A 20,834-nucleotide genomic window follows, 5' to 3' on the forward strand; every position below is an offset into this window, starting at 1 on the left:
GTTAGATGGACAAATCCTGGTCAAACAGACATGCCTTACAAGGGAAAAGCAAAACAATGAGGTGAAGACAAAAACAGAAAACGCTGGAAAATCTCAGTAGGCCTGACAGCATCTGTGGAGCTTTGACCATTTTTGGAGTGCATTTCTCATTTATAATGGCCCATTGTAAATGCTACTTCCTGCTTACCTAAACATAAGCACGAGCTAAATAAATAAGTCTATCAATTGTGGACACAATGAAATACACTATTTCTGTACAAGGACAGGTCCTTCTTTATTCTGCAAGATGGAAGTAGTCCAGTTCTGCAGAGTGTTGAATGTGATTGTTTTTTTTTTATAGAAAATATTTTATTAAGGCATTTATAATTTTAACCACCAGGTATCAAAAGGAACAAAATGAGATAAACAACACACCCACCCAATAGCAAACCCCAGCTAACATGGCTTACACAAACAGGACCTCCTTCCCCAGTCACCTTTTCCACTTGTCTTCCTAACCATACTCAACTCTCCATACCCCGCCCCCGTTGACAGTTTAATAAGTCGATGAATGGCTGCCACCTCCGGGCAAACCCCTCAAGGTGAACTTGATTTTCTTGAGTCTGAGAAACCCCGCCATGTCACTAACCTATACCCCCCCCCCCCCCCCCCCCCCCCCCACCCCCCCGACTTCGGTGTCTCCGAGTCTCTCCTTTCTAGTAGGATCCGTCTCCGGGCTACCAGGGAGGCAAAGGCCAGAACCACGGTCTCTCACCCCCTGGGCTCCCGGATCTTCCAACACGCCAAAGATCTGGACTCGGTGCCACCCTCATCCTTAATACTTCTGACATGACATCAGCAAATCCCTGGCAGAACCCCCTCAGCCTCGGGCATGCCCAAAACATGGACATGGTTCACAGGATACCCGCACAGCGCCCACACCTATCCTCCACCCCCTCACAGAACCTGCTCATCTGGGCCACCGTCATGTGCGCCCTACGGACCACCTTGAATTGTATCAGGCTGAGCCTGGCACACGACGAGGATGCATTGATATTTTTCAGGGCCTCCTGCCATAATGCAACCACCAACTCCACACCCAGCTCTTCTTCCCACTTTCGCTTCACCTCCCTATCGGGGCTCCCTCCCACTCCATCAATTCCTTGTAGATCTCCGAAACGTTCCCCTCCCCTACTCCTACTCTCAACACCATCTTATCCTGTAGCCCCTGGTGCGGCAGGTGCGGGAAGGACGAAACCTGCCTCTGCACAAAGTCCGTCACCTGCAGATACTGCAATGCATTCCCACCTGGCAGCTCGAACGCCTCCTTCGACTCCTCCAAGCCCGGGAAGCCCTCATCGATAAAGAGATCAAGAGATCTCCAAACTGTTCAGTCCCGCCCGCCAAAATCCCCCATCCAGCACCCCTGGAGCGAAACTGCCCAAATCGATGCCCCCCCCCCCCCCCCCCCCCCCCCCCCCCGCCCCATGTGCTGCCGACACTGTCCCCACACCTCCATACTGCCGGGCTCGTGGAGTACCTGGCCGGCGAGAGCGGCAGAGGTGCCATTAACAGTGCCCCTAAACACATGCCCCTACATGAGGCTGCCTCCACCCGCTCCCAAACCGACCCCTCCCCCACTACCTGACCATCGCTATGGAATGTGATTGTTTGACTGATGTCTTTCGTGCCTTCAGTGGCAGATGGACTTGTGCCAAAGTCAAGACCTCTTTTCCTGCTCACTTTCTGTTGATGGAATACCACAAGGTATGGAAGAGTTTGGGGAGGGATACAACAAAATTGCAATGGTATGGGAAAACAAGCTTTTTGAAACCGTCCAACTGTTCAATACATATTTAGCAAAATGTAATTCTCAAGAATTTGTATTTATCTTTTCCAAGCATGCATTTAAAGTTAAAGGTATCAAAACATTTGTATACTTTGAAAGTATTGACCGGAGGGATCAGACTATTGGCATATTCTCACCTCGCTGCCCTCAGATACATCAGAAGGTCACAATCATTGACACCTGGTGTCCAGACCAGTTCTTCATGTTCAGTTACCATCTCACCAGTGGACAGGGGAAGAGGCTTCAATTCTGGAAGTTTAGCCTAGAAAAAAAAGAGCACTTAATTATAATTATATTTCAACAAAAAGTAGGATTCAGCCATGTAGAACGTGGCCTAGAACAGATACAATCTAAACCCAAGAACCTTTTCGGAACTAATATAAACAGACATAGAAGGAGTCAACAAGGCAAGAAAATATCATCAATTCGCAAAATAATTATGGATGGGGGGGCGGGGGGGGGGGGGGGGGTGGTGGCACGGTGGCGCAGTGGTTAGCATCACTGTCTACGATGCTGAGAATCTAGGTTCGATCCTGGTCCCGGGACACTGTCCTTGTGGAGTTTGCACATTCTCCCCGTGTCTGCGTGGGTCTCACCTCACAACCCAAAGATGTGCAGGGTAGGTGGATTGGCCACGCTAAATTGCCCCTTAATTGGAAAAAAATAATTGGGTATAGGAAATTTAAAAATAATAATTAGGGATGAGGAAGACCATTTAGCCTAGTTCATTCAACCAGAAAGAACATAAAAGTGTCCCCAGTGGACCATCCATTTTGCTCTTAAATGGTTCCAAGGTTTTTGCCTCTACCAGTCCATCTGGAATTTCATTCCGGGTATTGATCTGAAGAATCTGATATCAATCTCTAGTTTTCCTCTGGTAATAAGAAAGAGCTGGTGAACGTTTACTCTCACAAATGTAATGTACAATAATGTTCTATTTATTGTTGGCATAGCACATGCTACTTTGTGAACCTCTAGAAACATAAGAACGTAGGACTTACGAGCAGGTGCAGGCCATTCGGCTCTTCAAGCCTGCTCTGCCATTCGACAAGACCAGGGCTTATCTGGTGATCGCCTCAAACCCATTTTCCTATCTACCCCCATAACCCTCGACTCTCTCGTCCAACCAAAAATCCATCCATCGCAGCCTTGAATAAACAACCAAGTCCCCTCACTGCTATCCACTGACCAATGACCCCTCTGAGAGAAAATCATTCTCCTAATCTCTGCCTTAAAAGGGAGACCTCTTAGTTTTAAACTGTGCTCCCTAGTTCATATCTCCCCTGTGAGAGGAAGCATCTTCCACCACCCACCTTATCCAGTCCCCTCAGGGTCCTATCTGATTCAATAAGATTGCCTCTCATCCTTCTAAACTCCAACAGGAATTGACCCAACCTGTTCAACCTTTCTCCTTAAGATTAGCCCTGCATCCTAGCAATAAGTCGAGTGAATCTTTCTTGAACTGCTTCTGGCACACTTACATCCCTTTTCAAATAAGGTGAGAAAACTGTACACAATACTCCAGATGCGGTCTCACCAAGGCCCTCTACAGCTGCAGTAAAACCTCCCTACTTTTATAATCCATTCCCCTTGCAATAAACACCAACATTGTATTTGCATACCTAATCACTTGCTGTACCTGCAGATTAACTTCTTGTGATTCATGTACCAGGATACACAAGTCCTTTTTGTACTGCAGGTTCCGTGAATCCGAAAATGGAATACATCCAAAAACCACATCATCTTTGAACCTCATTGACTTTTAGCGTGGGAGGTCTATGACCTGAGCTGACACGAACCTCGCCAACAGTCCACTGTATTTATTAGTCAGTGGTACATCTTACTTTTCTAGCCATTTCATTTACTTTGGAATTTAGCTAGCCTAGGCTTTGACCACTGTTATGGAACGAGCCCTCGGCCTAGACGGGTTATCCAAAAACCGAAATACAATCCGTCTCAAGGGTTTCGGAAAAGGATACTCAATCTGTACCAAGTCCTACATTCTCTCTCCATTTATATAGTTTACTGCTTTTCCATTCTTCCTGCTGAAGTGCAGGTTCACATTTTCCCAAACACCTCACCTGTCAGATCTTACCCACTCACTCAACCTATATCGATAATCTCTTTTTAGCCTCTTTACCTCCTCTTGACAACTTACTTTTCTACCTATCTCGCTGCCAAGATCAAATTTGGCTACCTAACGTTTGGTTCTAAGAACATCTCTCCAATGTGCCCTTTTAAAGATTTAAGCCCCAAGTTTTCCCTCATCCTTCCTCACATCTCAGAATTGCCGAGCTCTGCCACTCGAGACTTTTTCCTGCAATACCTTCTTTCTGCATGGAGTACAGGAACTGATCATAGCATTTTAGATGTGGCTTGACCAGGGCACTATACACTCTGATCATGGCTTCAAACAATGACAGACAGAAAAAGAACCTCTGCTCCGTCTAGCATGTCCCACACAATTTCCTGCCCCCCTACTATTATATAAATAGAGTTCAGCACACTATTAGCTTTAAGCTGTTTTGTATTGGTTGGACATGTTGAACACCAAGCCTCCTAAATCTCTTTCAGTTTCATCCTTACTTATTTAAACACAATTCAAGAAACAGGTATACCACCCATTTTTTCTCATATCTGCAAGGTTTTGCCTTTTGAGGACACTCAATCTGTAATGATATTAAACTAGATTCACTATGCTACTCAAGTATCACTAGTACAGTTCTTGTACAAATGTTAAAATGAAAAGCTTTGTCAAAGGAATATACCAAGATTGCCTGTATTAATACAGCTCTAGTATTTCTATGTGTTGTGCTATTTAACAGCAGACTGATCATTGTGTTGGGCGGATTTTTGTTTTAAAACAGGGTCAACAGTGACTCAAACATAATTCCAAGAAAATGACATAAAATTGCCCAGGGCTAAACACCTGCACTTCCATGCACTACAAGAGGCACAATTGTTTAGTTTTTACAGGTCACCAGTCAGTGCATATTTGTACTAAATAAATATCTGTATTTATCCGATCTGCCAATCATTGCTTCAAACAACACAGAAAAGTAAACAAAATACAACTAAAGATTGACTTTAAGACAATTTGCAAACACCCATATAAAGGGGTGGTGATCAAAGGCATTAGCAACTCTGTTTATAAAGTGTTCAGCAGAGTCATGCTACTCCCCAAAAATATAATTTCCCTAAACATTAAACACAGCTTTCCCCTTCGCTTTCTAGTGCAGTATTCAGTAAATCATTAAATATATAACCTCTAATGACCCATGGAAATAGTTATTAAGGAGAGTAAAGTGATACAACCATTGCTGTTAAATTAATACAACTATCATCATGGGATCCAATTAGTAGTAATCACTTGAACAGATAGTTCATTGCCTTTTGGGCATTAGCCTATCATTTTTTTTTTCTATGGCACATTGTTACACTTTTAAAACTGATCAACAGGTCTAAATGCTTAAATTGAAATAATTATTTGATAAAGCGTTTGAACAGATAGCATAAAGGCATTTTATAATTTTAAAATATTTTAGAATGCCCCCTTAGTTCCAGTTACTGACATCAATCAAATGGTCTTCATGTGACAAAAGCGTGCTCCAGAAATTTGTACACTTATCACAGATGCTTATCCAAAACATAGATAGGAATTAGCCTTGCTGCTTCTTTGAGAGTAAGGATGCAATTATGGAAGCACACATCTTGAATCTTTGGAAAGCCCACATTCACACCATCAAGGTAGGTAACATTGCAAAAAAGCAATGAGATTAATGTCTAAATTGGTGTTGAATAAACAATTAATAATTGTACAGATTTCCACATCATATTTTTGTCACCTGAAGACCATTTGGTTGTTGTCTGCAACTGGGACTAAAGGGACATCATAATATATTAATGTATGATAAAATACAACCATACACTAACGGTTCAAATGTTTTATTGAATGTGGTTTCAATTTGAACATTACTTCAGTGGTGATCTGTTTTACAATTGTAACCAGCCATATTTTTTTTTTTAAAAAAGGCCAATTTAAAATTAAAAGAATACCATCAGTGGACAGTGCTTTTGGTGTGCTGAAACAGCCACATCACAAGACTCTTCAATCAAAAGAATGAAATTTAAAATTGGGTAAATACTTGTCAGTGCAAGCTTTCCTTCCTTTTAACTAAAACACCAATCTCTCATTTTGCAGCAACAAAAGCAGATTTAAATGTTACACTATCTTAACCTCAAATTGTGACCACAAAGAGGTTACTGTAAGGTTTAAACTTTTAGTGCTTTGTTCTACATTCTTACAAAACCTCAAGTCATTTTTAGCAGTGCAATAAATTCCCACTAAATTATCAACTATATTTTTGGATAAGAAACACCAATCACAACGACAATAATAAGGAGGAAAATATATCAAAGGTAGAATAATTTATATGACTTCTTGTCAAGAAGAAAAGATTCATTCAATGAAAATTAAAGATCAAGACTCTATATTTAATCTGAAATTTGTTTTAGTCTGTAGGTGGGCAATATCAAACAAAAAGTGACGATAAAAGGTTTGACGTTACCACAATCCTGCCAAGAAAAGGCAGCCATGAATACAAAATAACACACATTGCATCAACCTTGCTCTTGAAAACGTTCCTAATTCCAGAACAGAAACCCAGAGGTCTGATGAATTAATTTTGAATTTATTTGCCCTCTTCTCCTCTGATACTTTCCTCACTAGATCTTATCTCCTCTCTTCAACCACAAGCATGGAAACAGAATGATGTAGACAATGCTGTAAATGCCACTGTACTGTGGGCAAAAGTGGGAAACTACGGGCAGCATGGTGGCACAGTGGTTAGCACAGCTGTCTCGCGGCACCGAGGACCCGGGTTCGATCCCGGCCCCGGGTCACCGTCCATGTGGAGTTTGCACAATCTCTCTGTGTTTGTGGGGTCGCACCCTCACAATCCAAAAAGGCATGCAGGGTAGGTGGATTAGCCACGCGAAATTGCCCCTTAATTGAAAAAAAATAATGGGGTACTCTAACTTTTAAATAAGTGGAAAATGTAATGTGGCAAAATATACACCTGACAATTTGCTGCCACTTACAACATTTTTCACATTGTGAGTTAGTTCTGAAATAGTGAGGTCTTAATGTGCGACAGAGTTTGTTCAGTTCAAGGTGGAATTTGACTTTCAGTCCACAGTGAAATCTATTATCCTACTTCTAGGCTCTGCAGATAAACAAGCTCAAAGATACTGGCATATGATTTAGCACACAAGATTATTTTCAGCTATGTAGTTTGTTGTATGCAAGCCCTCTTTTATAGATAAACAAACCCAGAAATTGCAGCTAGACTCCTTCAGCAGAACTCTGGCTTGAGTTGAAGACTATGAATTGAAGCCCCTATCAGACAAGCTCACGCAACAGAAGACAGAGATACCACCCTTCAGATAAGACATTAAACTGAGGTTCCATCTGCATGTTCAAGTGGGAGGAAAAGATCCCTTGATGCCTTTTTCGAAGGATAGTTCTTCCAGTGTCCTGGCCAACATTTGTTCCTCAACAAGCACCATCAAAAAACTCTTTAGAGGTGAGGATGTTGTTGGCTAGGCAGATATTTATTACCCATCCCTAAGTGGGCTTATCCCTCAATCACTGCAGTCCCTGCAGATAATGGAATGACTTCTAGGTCACTTCAGAGGGCAATAAGGAGTCATTTCCAGCTGGTGTGCGATTGGAGACACGAAAAGAGCAGATAAGGTGGATGGCAGGTTTTCTTTCTTAAAGGAGATTAGTAAAATGGAATTCAAATTTTCAAAATGCCATAGTTAACTTTGAACTCATATTCCCTGGTTTATTTATCCAGGCTTCTCAATTTCTTATTCAGTAACATGACCACCACACTTCTGTATCTAGTAGCTTGAACTTGGTACTCACCACATTGGTATTTGTGGAATCTTGCTTGTATGTTCTGTTTGTTAAGCGTGCCTACATAATCACAGTCCAGTAGTAATATACATTGGCTATAAGTGGTTTGGAACATCCTGAGGATGTGAATGGTGCTGTACAATTCAATTTCTCTCTGCCTTTTCATATTACTGAGCTGTTATTCGCTTTATTTTACTGACTCTGAATTGGAAAGGATTTGTGGGGCACACTCATTTCAAGAAATATAATGTTTAATGAGAGAGGCAATGATTGAAGTTCCATGAAAGTCAATAAGTTACAATGGTTAAAGAGAAAGATAGAAAGATCCCCGTCTTGTGTCAATGGAAAGGTGCTAGTGGTGTTGGAGTGCTGTGATGCATTAATGGTGTTGTGTTCAAAGTTATGTAGACACTAGCCTCTGGTGCTGTGATCTTCTTGGCTATCAGAGCAACTCTAAAATAACTATATAAAAGTCATGAGGCTACTCTGCTTGGTAGATTTTTCAATGCGGCTGTAGAAACTCCATAGAGCTGAATGATTGACAAGCCCATTCACTAGGATCAGAAGAAGTGGTTAAATTGCTGAAAAGCTTCATGAGGTGCTGGTGAAATTAATTTGTCAGCTCTCCAGCAAGCGGGCGTCTATCTGTGGCCTCCAACCCAAGAAGTGATCGGCCGGAAATATTAACTCGGTTTCTCCCTCCACAGATGCTAACTGACCTGCTGACTATTTCCTGCATTTTCTGTTTTTAATAATGCCTCTAAGGCCAACTATCTCAGCGCAGATCAGGATTCAAACTGGGCCCTTACAGTTGTATAGCCTAGCCACGCAGTCTCTTAAGTCACTGGGGAGCACAAACATTGATAACTTGCTATTTATTTTACTTAGGATTTTCTGCAATCATTTTGTTTTGTAATGAGCATCATTTTTATACAGCATAACTTTTATTGATTTACATCATGTCTAGCAGGTCTGCACAATGGAAATCTCTACCGCATGGCTTTTAGGTGCAGTGCACAGGCTATATGCCTCAGGCTATGTAGGATGGTTAGCTGAAGCGTCTTTAACAGTGCAATGTGACTGCTAGCAACCTGTCAGAAGACATATAGATTTCTTGAATTGCTTACAATTTGATGAAAAATAAATAAGTGAGAAAGGGGCTGGTTTAGCTCACTCGGCTAAATCGCTGGCTTTTAAAGCAGACCAAGGCAGGCCAGCAGCACGGTTCGATTCCCGTACCAGACTCCCCGGGCAGGCGCCGGAATGTGGCGACTAGGGGCTTTTCACAGTAACTTCATTGAAGCCTACTCGTGACAATAAGCGATTTTCATTTCATTTTTTTTCATTTTGGTGCAACACCAAGGCGGCCAATATTAACGTGTGTGGGCTGAATGAACTGGGATGGATGCTACCATCCATCCACAGCTGAACCTGGTTTCCTCGCGAGTATGTGGCACAGAAGCTGATGGGATCAGCTCATTAATTGGATCTGTCACTCTGCCTGCTGGCAAACATAACTGCCAGAGAAGGATCAACTTGGTTGAAGAAGTGCTAATCCCTCCCTCAAGATGGATCGGGATAAGTTACCATTCATACTTTCAATTTCATAATAAGTAGAAAAATCTTATGATGCATATAGCACTTTTCATGCCCCATTTACACCAACATATAATAATTGGCATGATGCAAATTTCCACATGCTTTTGAATTTTAGGTCTCTGAACTGGATCTTCACTCAAGTCGTGCATTCCTTCCCCACACTGAAGCAAATGCAATAAAACCTGAACAGTATCCAGGCTTGGGAAGACAAGTGGCAAGTGCTAGGCAATGACCATCTTCAAATCATCACTCCTTGGCATTCAATTGCAGCACGGTAGCATTGTGGATAGCACAATTGCTTCACAGTTCCAGGGTCCCAGGTTCGAATCCCAGCTTAGGTCACTGTCTGTGCGGAGTCTGCACATCCTCCCCGTGTGTGCGTGGGTTTGCTCCGGTTTCCTCCCACAGTCCAAAGATGTGCAGGTTAGGTGGATTGGCCATGATAAATTGCCCTTAGTGTCCAAAATTGCCCTTAGTGTTGGGTGGGGTTACTGGGTTATGGGGATAGGATGGGGTGTTGACCTCGGGTAGGGTGCTCTTTCCAAGAGCCGGTGCAGACTTGATGGACCGAGTGGCCTCTTTCTGCACTGTAAATTCTATGAGACTCTATGAATTGCATTGCCATCACTGAATATCCCACTATCAACATCCTGGAGGTTACCATTGACCAGAAACTGAACTGGACTAGCCATAAAAATACTGTGGCTGCAAGAGCGGGTCAGACTCTAGCAATCCTGCGATGAGTAACTCACCCCCTGACTCCCAAAAGCCTGGCCACCACCTACATGGCACAATTCAGGAGTGTGATGGAATACTCCCCACTTGCCTGGATGAGTGCAGCTCCAACAACACTCAAGAAGCTCAATGCCATCCATGGCAAAGCAGACCACTTGATTGTCACTCCTTCCACAAACATTCACTCGCTCCACCACTGACACACACAGTAGCAGCAGTGTGTACCATCTGCAGGAGCCCACCTAGGCTCCTAAGGCAGCACCATCCAAACTCACGACCACTACCATCTAGAAGGACAAAAGTAGCAGATACATGGGAATACCACCACATGTACGTTCCCCTCCAAGTCACCCACCATCCTGAAATATATCGCCATTCCTTCACTGTCACAGGATCTAAATCTTGGAACTCCCTCCCTAACAGCACAGTGGGTGTACCTACACCACATGGACTGCAGCGGTTCAAGGAGGCAGCTCACCGCCACCTTCTCAAAGGCAACTAGGGACAGGCAATGAACGCGGGCCTAGCCATCGAGGTCCACATCCCATAAAAATTAAATTAATTTTAAAAAACAAGGTAGTTGAGGCTAGGACAGCTGAAAATGTTAAAACTAAGATGAATAGATATTTGATATACACTGTGCATTAAGGATTATGGAATCAAGATGGGTGGATGGTTAAGAGTTAGATCAGCCATAATGCAATGATGGAACAGGCTTGAGGGGTTGAACAGCTGCCTCATGTTGCTATGTTCTCATTTTCTGATGCAATAATACAAGATCATGTTGTTATCATAACTGCCAACAATGGGTGAATCCAAGATGTGTCGTTATGTGTTACGAGCTGTACACCTGAGACACTCCCTTGTTTAAACACCACAGTGGTTAGTAGCACCAAACAAGGCCCTCCTCAGTGCAGGGCACTTAATTTCTGATAAAAATGGGGGCGCAATCTAAGTGTTGCTGCAAATGAACGAGCAGTGGATGATTTAACTGCTAGAAAAATGATTACAATCAAAGAAATTCCAAAAATACAGGATTTGACTGCTTATTAAAAATGAGAATACTCATAGGTGGAAAAAATTCAGTGCTTTACAATATCTGGACTGCACTTAAGTTGCGCAAAGTTTTAAAAGTGCCCAGGACTCTGCTGCTACAAAATGACAGCTCATGAGAAGGAACTGGCCCATTGTGCTCATGTTGATTTCTCCAGTCCCGCGAGTAAAGGAAGCATACATGGGTGGCACGGTAGCACAGTGGTTAGCACTGTTGCTGCACAGCTCCAGGGTCCCAGGATCAATTTCAAGGCTTGGGTCACTGTCTGGGCGGAGTCTGCACATTCTCCCCGTGTGTGCGTGGGTTTCCTCCGGGTGCTCCGGTTTCCTCCCACAGTCCAAGATGTGCAGATTAGGTGGATTAGCTGTGCTAACTTGCCCCCTTAGTGCCCAAAAGGTTAGGTAAGGTTTCTGGGTTACGGGGATAGGGTGGGGGTGTGGGCGTAAGTAGTGTGCTCTTTCCAAGGACCAGTGCAGACTCTATGGGCCGAATAGCCTCCTTCTGCACTGTAAATTCTATGATTCTAGGATCAGCAAATGGGTCCTAATTCCATTTCTGGTCATCATGCAATGACCCCAGTTGACAACCCCCATAGTCCAGCGACAAAAGATACAAACTTTTTATCAATACTCTTATCCACAAGTTGTTTTTTTTGTTTGTTGCAGTTTTTTAAGCTTTGCGGGGCTGCAGAATTGAAAAAGACTGTTCCCTAGTTGGTGAACTTAGATCAATGAAGAAGCAGCCTTTCCTCCACCAACAAAGGATGAGCCTCGGTCAATCTCCCAGGCTGTGAAGCTCAATACACTGCTACCATCAGGTAAAAACAAAAGTGTTCCAGAAAGGTAGCAGAGGATGCTAGTAGGTGCTGGGGTAACCAACCAAGTGTATTGCAGCAGTCAGTAATGAGGTTGAGTATAACAGGCAATAGAGGATGGCTGGGGAATGTTATATTAGCCAGAATCCATAGCACAATAAAACAAGTTGCATCTGTTGGACAGGGTATGCGGACAGGCAAGTCACAGCCATGCCTTCTACAGCCCCTTTATCTATCTTTCATGCCTCTTTCTCCTTCTATAGTCCACCTGGCAGCAAAGCTTGCCTATGCTTTGGGAGCATTGCGGCCTCCTTGCTATTCGGAAGCTGAATACATGTATTTGTAGATTTTGGCAGGCACATATGTCAGGCAAAGCAACTGATCAGGGCTTGTAATTCACAACCAGTCAAATGGCTTCAAATTACAGGCACATATCGAATGGCCCATGATTAACCAACCTCCCCCGTGCAATTCAAACAGAGGGCTCATAAATTCAGAAAAGTCTTGCAAATTGGTTTATTCTGTTTTTAAAAAGCCTTTGGTTAACACGCAACCACTATATTTTATCAGCCTGTTCAAAGTGGTCCAAAGATCAACGGCGGGATTCTCAGTTAGCTGATGGCGAAATTGGGAAAGGTGATTGGGCGGAGAATCGTTTCCGACGCTGAAATCGCGGCAGACGCCGATTTGACGCCAAATGGCAATGCTCCAGCACCTAGAAAACTGCGTCAGCGCGCTTCGCTCCGCACGTATAGTAGGCACCATTTGCATATCATTAGCGGACCCAACCTGGCATTCTCCAGGGCCTTTGTGATTCTCCACCTCCGGTGGGCCGAATTCCCGATGGCCCGAATTCCCGATGGCGAGGTTCACTTGTGCTTTTAAAAATCGTGAAAACGGCATGATGGCTGCTGAAGGAGAGGAGGTATGGAAGCTGTTCAACATCGCCATAGTGTGCTGACAGTTCTGCAGCTGGCCCGGGGATTCTGCCAGGGCTGGGGGGAGTAATGGGGGGGTGGCCAGAAGGTGGGCTGTGGGGTCTGGGTGGACGGGCACAGAGCACCATTGCCGCAGCCGGCAAGGCAGCCATGCAGTTGCGCACACCGCTAACAGCCCACTGTGAACTTAGTGCCACAGGTCACATAGGTCTCCCCCCACGGTACCCTCTAGCCCCAGACGACTCATCAGCTGTATGGGCACGCTCCAGCGCAATCAGTGCCATCTTGTTGGTTGGGATGAGTGTGTGTGGGGAGTGTAGTGTGTATGTGCGGCTGCAGCTCGTCAAACTCCTGAGTGTCGATCACGGACCCGGTGCATCCCGCACGGTTTTTCATTGGAATTGATTGTGTTCCACGTGTCGCTGGTGCTAGCCCCTCAGCGGTAACGGAATTGGTCCAGATGCGGCATTGGTTTGTCTGTCGTAGAAATCCACGGATTCTCTGTTGGTCACAACACAGTCTCAGAAGCGGAGAATCCCACCCCAAATGTTTTAAAAGCTGAAGGTTAAAATTTATTTGCTTGCAGACCGACTATATTTTTTGTGAGTGCATTAATTTAGCAATCCTACTGACAGAATTTGTCTGTATATTGGATTTGGGCTTTGCACCTTCAAAGGCATCTTAGACCCAAACGGGGTGCAAAACACTAGTTCAAAAAATAGATCTCAATTAAGTATCCATCATAACCAGTAGCAAGCTACAAGGTACAGTGAAATTCTTCTGTTACTTGATCCCAATTCCGATACTGCAATTGCAACATCATTAAACAGACAGGAAACTGAGTAAAGCACATATTACACTCTTTTGGACCCTATGTTCAAATCTAGCTTTTGAATGTTGATTCTATTTGCTCATTGTAATGGTCCTGCACGAAGTGAAAGTTTTGCATCTTCAATCCAGGTGCAAGTGGACATGGGCTCACAAGACACAAATCCATAATCAAAGAGCTCTCCCACCCAGCTTACTCACCCTTCCAACTTCTCCCATTGGGCAGGAGATACAGAAGTCTGAGAACACGCACGAACAGACTCAAAAACAGCTTCTTCCCCGCTGTTTCCAGACTCCTAAATGACTCTCTTACGGACTGACCTCATTAACACTACACCCTGTATGCTTCATCCGATGCCGGTGCTTATGTAGTTACATTGTATACCTTGTGTTGCCCTCTTATGCATTTTATTTTCTTCCCTTTTCTTCCCATGTACTTAATGATCTGGAGCTGCTCGCAGAAAAATACTTTTCACTGTACCTCGGTATACGTGACAATAAACAAATCCAATCCAATCCAATCCCCCAATAAACCTAGAGGTAACAGACTAGCTAGTATCCTTGATTTTAAAATACTCTTTTTTTTCCCAAAGCTCTTCCCGAGCTCTTGTAACTTCTTCTAGTCTTACAAGCCTCGAAGATATCTGCATTACTCCAATTCTGACCTCTTGCATAACCCTGATTGCCCCACCAAAGGAGGCTGTGCTTCCAGCTGCTGTGGCCGTACACTCGAGAAGTCCCTCCGCCTCTCTTACTTTAAAATGCTCCTTAAAATCCACTGAGCATTTGGTCATCTGCCCCAATCTCCCCTTTTGTGGTCTGGTGTCAAATTTAGAATCATAGAATACCTACAGTGCAGAAGGAGGCCATTTGGCCCATCGAGTCTGCACTGACTTTCTGAAAGAATACTCCACACCCAAGCTCACTCCCCCCGCCCTATCCCAAAAACCCTTCAACCTAACCTACACATCTCTTTTGGACACTAAGGAGCAATTTAGCATGGCTAATCCACCTAACCTGTACATCTGTGGACTGTGGGAGGAAACTGGAGCACCTGGCGGAAACCCATGCAGCAAAATGTAATTTGATAATGTTCCTGCGGAATCTTGGGCCATATTACTAATATATTATTAGTTGTAGCACTATTTAATGCAAGATGTTGTTGGAAATGGCGGGGGGGGACGTTACACTGATGCAATGGAGAATAGGCATCAGAGGGTGAGGCACCTTGTTGGAATGGATTAGAAGGAGCCCGTTTCTGCATCTAATTCTGATATATCTAACCACAGAGTATGTGATGCAGACAATAGTTGCAACAAAACACAAAACTATTCAACATCCCTCAACCTTGGCAAGCACAGCATCCACAAGAAAGGGCAAATCCTTGCCGTCAGTCAATTACATTTCTTTGAGCTTGTTCCCATTGTGAAGAGGCAGCATATTCAACAGTTCTAAAATAGGTTTAAAAACTGGAATAGCAATCAGCTCCTTACGTAATAAAGCTATCGCTATCTTTAGCTCCTTCAGCTGCAATGCCTACAAGACGGCAACATTACCTATTTGTAAAGGCCAGCAATGCATTTTTTTTCTAATTTGCTGGCCTGCACGAACACCCTTTCCTGGGTATCACGAGAAAAAGGCATTTCCAACGGCTCACTCGAAACCAGAATCATGGTCATCTTTAATGTGAAAGGGCCCAAATGTTCTGGATTCAATCAGAACACAAGATTAACAGACGGAATAGAAGACTCAAACTTCTATTAAATACAAAACAAACTGACAACAGTAGTGAATTAAAGCTTTCTGCAAAAATATTTTGATGTAGATAATTTTGTTTCATAATCTTTCATGTGGGTACAAAAGGGTTTTCTGTTAAACCTTTGTATCTGATGAGCACTATTAGATTTAATAGACGATGCACATCAGTAACACTGCTGCAAACAAACCACACCCTCAGAAGAGCACCATCTGCTGCATGCACTGGCTCTGCACATCAATGGTACTGCAAGTAGTTAATCGAGATTTGTACCTGAATGGGTCAGCACAAACAGTAACAGTGGAGCAAAAGTAATATAGAATTTATTACAAAGCTTCAGATTCATAATAAAACACTGAAAAATAATGTATTTTGGAAATCTACGCCACTCTTGTCACTTGAAAGCAACTCGGGTGTTTGGAAGTGCTCTGGTTACTAAACAAACATGCAGGGTTTATTCCTCAATCCTCCGAATGAAGGAACATGACCAGCACCTTACCTAAGGTTTCCCTCTCCGATTGTAGGTTTTAGCCCTGCTTTGTAGCTTAATGACTAATTAGATGATTTGAAGAAACCAGAAGTTAATTGAAGAGAAATTTTAAAAAACCCAAATGTTGCGCAATAAGGAGCACTGTGCGTCCATGCACCATTAAACACCAGCACCTGCCAGCCAATTTATTTTTAAAAAATTTCAGCTCCAGGTGAGGTGGTGCACTGATGCATAATGGAAATAGGTGCACTGATTGGCAAATTCCAAATTGGGCTTCAGGGACAAAACACAACAATCCTTACACAATCTAAGATGTTTACGGAGTTTCTGGTCGTAACCAGCCAAGTATGTCTCAGAGATCTCTAGCCAATCAAACTTCAAATCCTCTTCAGGGCTTATAACGTTTGTTCCAAATAACGTCCAAAAGGTAGGAGTTTGTTTCCTTTGTCCCCTTGCATATTTCCCCCAGCAAAGACATCAACTCTTTGCTAAATTATGGTTTCCTGGCTGGCCGCACGGCCTCCGGTGTGAGCAATAAGTTGGCAGCGCATACTGACAGGCTATTCGTCCGTGAAAGGCATTGTAATCCTGTCCTCACTACACAGCCACACTTGCTGTTAATTTTCCTCCTGTCAAATTATACTTCTCTAAACCAGGGAAGGTGATGCCAATAGAAGCACCCCAACCACTGCCCTGACTGAGTTCATCTATCTCTGCACATCAAGGATTGCACCCACAACTCTGCTCGTCTGAACGGTTCAGCAGTCTAGCACAAATAAGCAGCATTTGGTCTATCATGCTTGTCTAAATTCTAGGTATTCAACTGATACCATCTGTTCTATTTTAATTTTCCTGTATCTTTTTAGATTATTTCTGTTCAAATATTCACTCTAAATTATGCTATTGGCTCTGTCACATTAACTGTTTGGTTTTCCTGTTCCAAGAAGCTTGTGATGAAGAGCTTCTAACTTCATCTTTCATTCTTTGACTGATAAGCTATGTCTCATACTCCCCCCTCACCAATCACTAGAAAAATAAAGTTTAATTTTCTCAAAACATTTCACAATTTAAAAAATCAGAGATGTTTATTCTTTTACACTTCTTCATAACCTACCCTCTCATAGAACATACAGTGCAGAAAGAGGCCATTCAGCCCATCGAGTCTGCAGCGACCCACTTCAGCCCTCACTTCCACCCTATCCCCGTAACCCAATAACCCCTCCTAACCTTTTTGGACACTCAGGGCAATTTATCATGGCCAATCCACCTAACCTGCACATCTTTGGACTATGGAGGAAACCGGAGCACCTGGAGGAAACCCACGCAGACACGGGGAGAACGTGCAGACTACGCACAGACAATGACCCAACGGGGAATCGAACCAGGGATGCTGGTGCTGTGAAGCCACAGCGCTAACCACTTGTGCTACCGTGCTGCCCAATGGTAAAATTATTTTTTTTTAATTTAAAGTGCCCAATTCTTTTTCTTTCCAATTGAGGGGCAATTTAGTGTGACCAATCCATCTACCCTGCACATCTTTGGGTTGTGGGGGGTGAGACCCATGTAGACACGGGGGAGAGTGCACAAACTCCATGCGGTCAGTGACCCGGGGCTGGGATCGGACCTGGGTCCTCAGCGCCGTGAGGCAGCAGTGCTAACCACTGTGTCATCGTGCCGCCCGCAATGGTATAATTGTAATCGATGCTTGCTGTACCCTTCCCATGGATTCACTCTCCTTCCCATAATGGGATGTCAGAATGCGTGAAATACACCATATGTCTCAGCTAACAGTGTCAACTGGACAAAGCCTCCTTATTTCTATATTCAATCAGCTTAATGCATAAAACCCCGGGTTCCATTTTTTTCCCTTTTTCAGTACCTTTCCTATCTCGCCTCCTACCTTTACAGATTTGTTTATCTGCACCTACGGAACACTCACTGATTAGGTTGGTTTGGCTCAGAGGGAACATTACAATAGTTAAAGCTTGGGATGCAATCAGTAGAAATAGCTTGTCTCAGAACTATTTATTTTTAATTTCTCCTTTTAATGTTTCACTGTTGCCCTGCATATGCTTGAAGCAACAAACAGTGAGACATAAATCAAATAACTACTGACCAGAAACATTATTGAGCCCAGCCCTGGCAATGTGAAAAATACAGATCACCATCTTGATGCAGCTAATGATCTGGGGGTGGGACGGTGAGGTTTTTAGGACAGTTAGCTTCTTATCAAACGTGCCTGCTAATCTAATCAAATTACATTCTCTGCAGTTTATCTAAAGGTAGATTATTTGCTGATCAATTGTTAAGTCTCCCGACCGTAGGTATGGTACTCCTCATTCTTTGAGAGAAGTTTGATCTTCATCTACAAAGAGAATCATCGTCAAACACAGGGTGGGGGTGGGCCGAATGACTAAGATAATGTCCTTTAAGGAATTTGTATCCTTGAGCAGCCACTTTGGTCGCGTACCTTTTCCCTCTGATTTATAAAGCTATAGTCTTGGTAGATTGGACCACAGAGTTAGCAGAGACCTTGAATAACAATGTAGAAGTGTCACTATACCATAGGTACCAGTCTCAGACCTGGCATATAACCACTCTGTGGTGATATGCATCACTGTAAATACACAAGGGGTTAATGTAAATACACTACGACTAAGTAAACACTAGAGGGAGCACCAGAGACGTCCTGACATGCAGACATACAGCTAATGAACACATAGAATAGGACACGACCAATGGGCAGTCAAGACACCCAGAGGTGACACGACCACAAGGGGGCATTACACAACCCATATATAAGGACAGGGCACACATGCTGTGTCTCTTTCACAGGCTACATTTAGAGTAGGACAGGGGCAGATCAGAAGCATCATACCCACCACGTGGCTTAGAGCAGACTGGTTAGTTAGACTGAGTTACTATAGCAAGATTAGCAGGAGAACTGTGCTAATGGTTTAATAAATCACATTGAACTTACTTCAAAGTCTGGAGTATCTTTTGGTCAAAGCTGCATCGATTTGCAGCTTGTGTTATCCCAGAGTACATAACACAACACACTTAAATTTGGAAAGCACCTTGACAATATAACTTTCTACTCCAATTACCTGTTCATTAATTTTTCAGTAGCAAAAAATATCTTACACTGGGGACTTTATCAATCTAGACCGTATGTGGAAAATGACACTGGGGAGTCTGCTTCAGACCATGTAAACAAGAGTTCCTCATTAACTATGGGAACTCTGTTAAATCTGGTTTGGAAGCAGTTGTTGCACATCATGAAGGAGGAGGAAGCTATACTTCTGAGAATGTCTGCCCTGAGGATTAGTTCCAATGTTTTCAGACAGGAGTCTTACTAAGCTGTTCGCTGAAGATTTTTGATAAACTGGTTGTCGAATAATAAACATGGAAGATATAAAACTTCAACCAGAAAGGCACTTAGTAAAAGCTCTGGGAGTCACGTCACTTTACATATTTTTGGTTTTTTTGGTTAGCTGTGGCAACTCAGCCATGGTGTACAGTTTCCCAAATCACTAGTTTCCATTTGCCCAATATGGATAGCACAGACCCCCCAAAGCCATAGAACTTAAATGTAGAACAAAGGTCTCAAGCTTGTGTATGCTGGTGCACTGATAATACGCAGTTCTACCTTTCTACCCACCTTCCCCACCTGGACACTAACCTTTCCCGCCCCCACTGCCTCTGTGCTGTCAATGGGAGAGTAGACACAGGGATAATCCATTCAGTCCCTTGAGCCTGTTCTGCTATTCAAGTAGACCGTGGCTGATCTGTATTTCAACTTCATTTACCCTTGATTCTCAGCACACAGTGCCTGTTCTTTGTTCCATATCCTTTAATAATCTGAACAAAGGTCTTTTAAACTCAGTTTTGAATTTTTAAAGTGACCCATCCTCAATTGTTTTTTGAGGGATGATGGGGGTCGGGGCGGGGACAGGTGACAGAGGAGAAAGAGTTCCAGATTTCTACTACCCTTTATATGAAGAGCTTCCTGACATCACCCATTCACAGTCAAGCTCTAAATTTCAGGTTATGACTACCCTGCATGAGGAAGTAGTTTCTATCAACACTACACTCAAACTGCTTGTCGTGACTTTTCCTTCAATTTTCTCCAGCTAAATACAGAGAACTCTGAAATTATTGTCTTCACACCTTACCACAAACTCTGGGTCTTTGCCACCAATCTGATCCTTCTCACTGATATTCATAGCTCCACACCCTTTCCACCCCAAACTAAGTTTCTGACACCATATCCTTTCCATTGTGATGTGTTCCTCCATAAATTAGACCACTTCCATTCCTACTCAGCATATATCTGCTACAGGAACCCTCATCGATGGGTTTGTCTCTCAACTCTCCCAACACTCATGTTCTTACTGAATTACTCTGGCTGCTAGTTCAACAGAACCTCCAATTTAAAATACTTATCCTTCCATTTAACCACCTTCACAGTTTTTGATCACTGTTCCGAATTGCACATTCTTTGGCTCACTAACCATTCACCATTATGCTTTTGTGAAATGATTTGGGATGATTTTCTATCTTGAAATCAGCTATATAAATGCAAGATTGTTTCTTCTTTCTGACCACATTAGCTGCAATGTCCTAGGCTTGCATAGTTTTCTGCAGCCATGGGAGAACATTCCTAGCACCAGTGTGTGGCCTGCCCTTTGAAGTCCCATTATAAAAGCCTAGTTATCCTTCAGCAGAGCACTTGAATACTGTGGAACAGCTTGATTTCAGATAGAATTATTAAGTTTGTCTCAAAGATCAACTTGGTTCTAATGTCCCATCAAAAGGTATGGCAATTTGAAGTCAACTCAGCCCAGAAGATGCCCTCAAAGGGCATTA

General features: G+C 43.2%; 1 protein-coding gene across 9 annotated transcripts in view; it reads right to left on the bottom strand.

The window, feature by feature from the left end:
* Positions 1-20,834, bottom strand: part of rerea (arginine-glutamic acid dipeptide (RE) repeats a) — a 626,626-nt gene that overhangs the window by 223,537 nt on the left and 382,255 nt on the right. For all 9 annotated transcript variants that reach the window (XR_005457454.1, XM_038773781.1, XM_038773783.1 and 6 more), the window contains one exon: positions 1,966-2,090. Coding sequence is in view for 8 of the 9 variants with exons in the window: in XM_038773781.1 (XP_038629709.1) it covers positions 1,966-2,090 (125 nt within the window). In the remaining variant the exon portion in view is untranslated. The remainder of the gene's footprint in view (positions 1-1,965; positions 2,091-20,834) is intronic.

Source organism: Scyliorhinus canicula, chromosome 16 (genome assembly GCF_902713615.1).
Source record: "Scyliorhinus canicula chromosome 16, sScyCan1.1, whole genome shotgun sequence".
Lineage (NCBI taxonomy): Eukaryota > Metazoa > Chordata > Chondrichthyes > Carcharhiniformes > Scyliorhinidae > Scyliorhinus > Scyliorhinus canicula.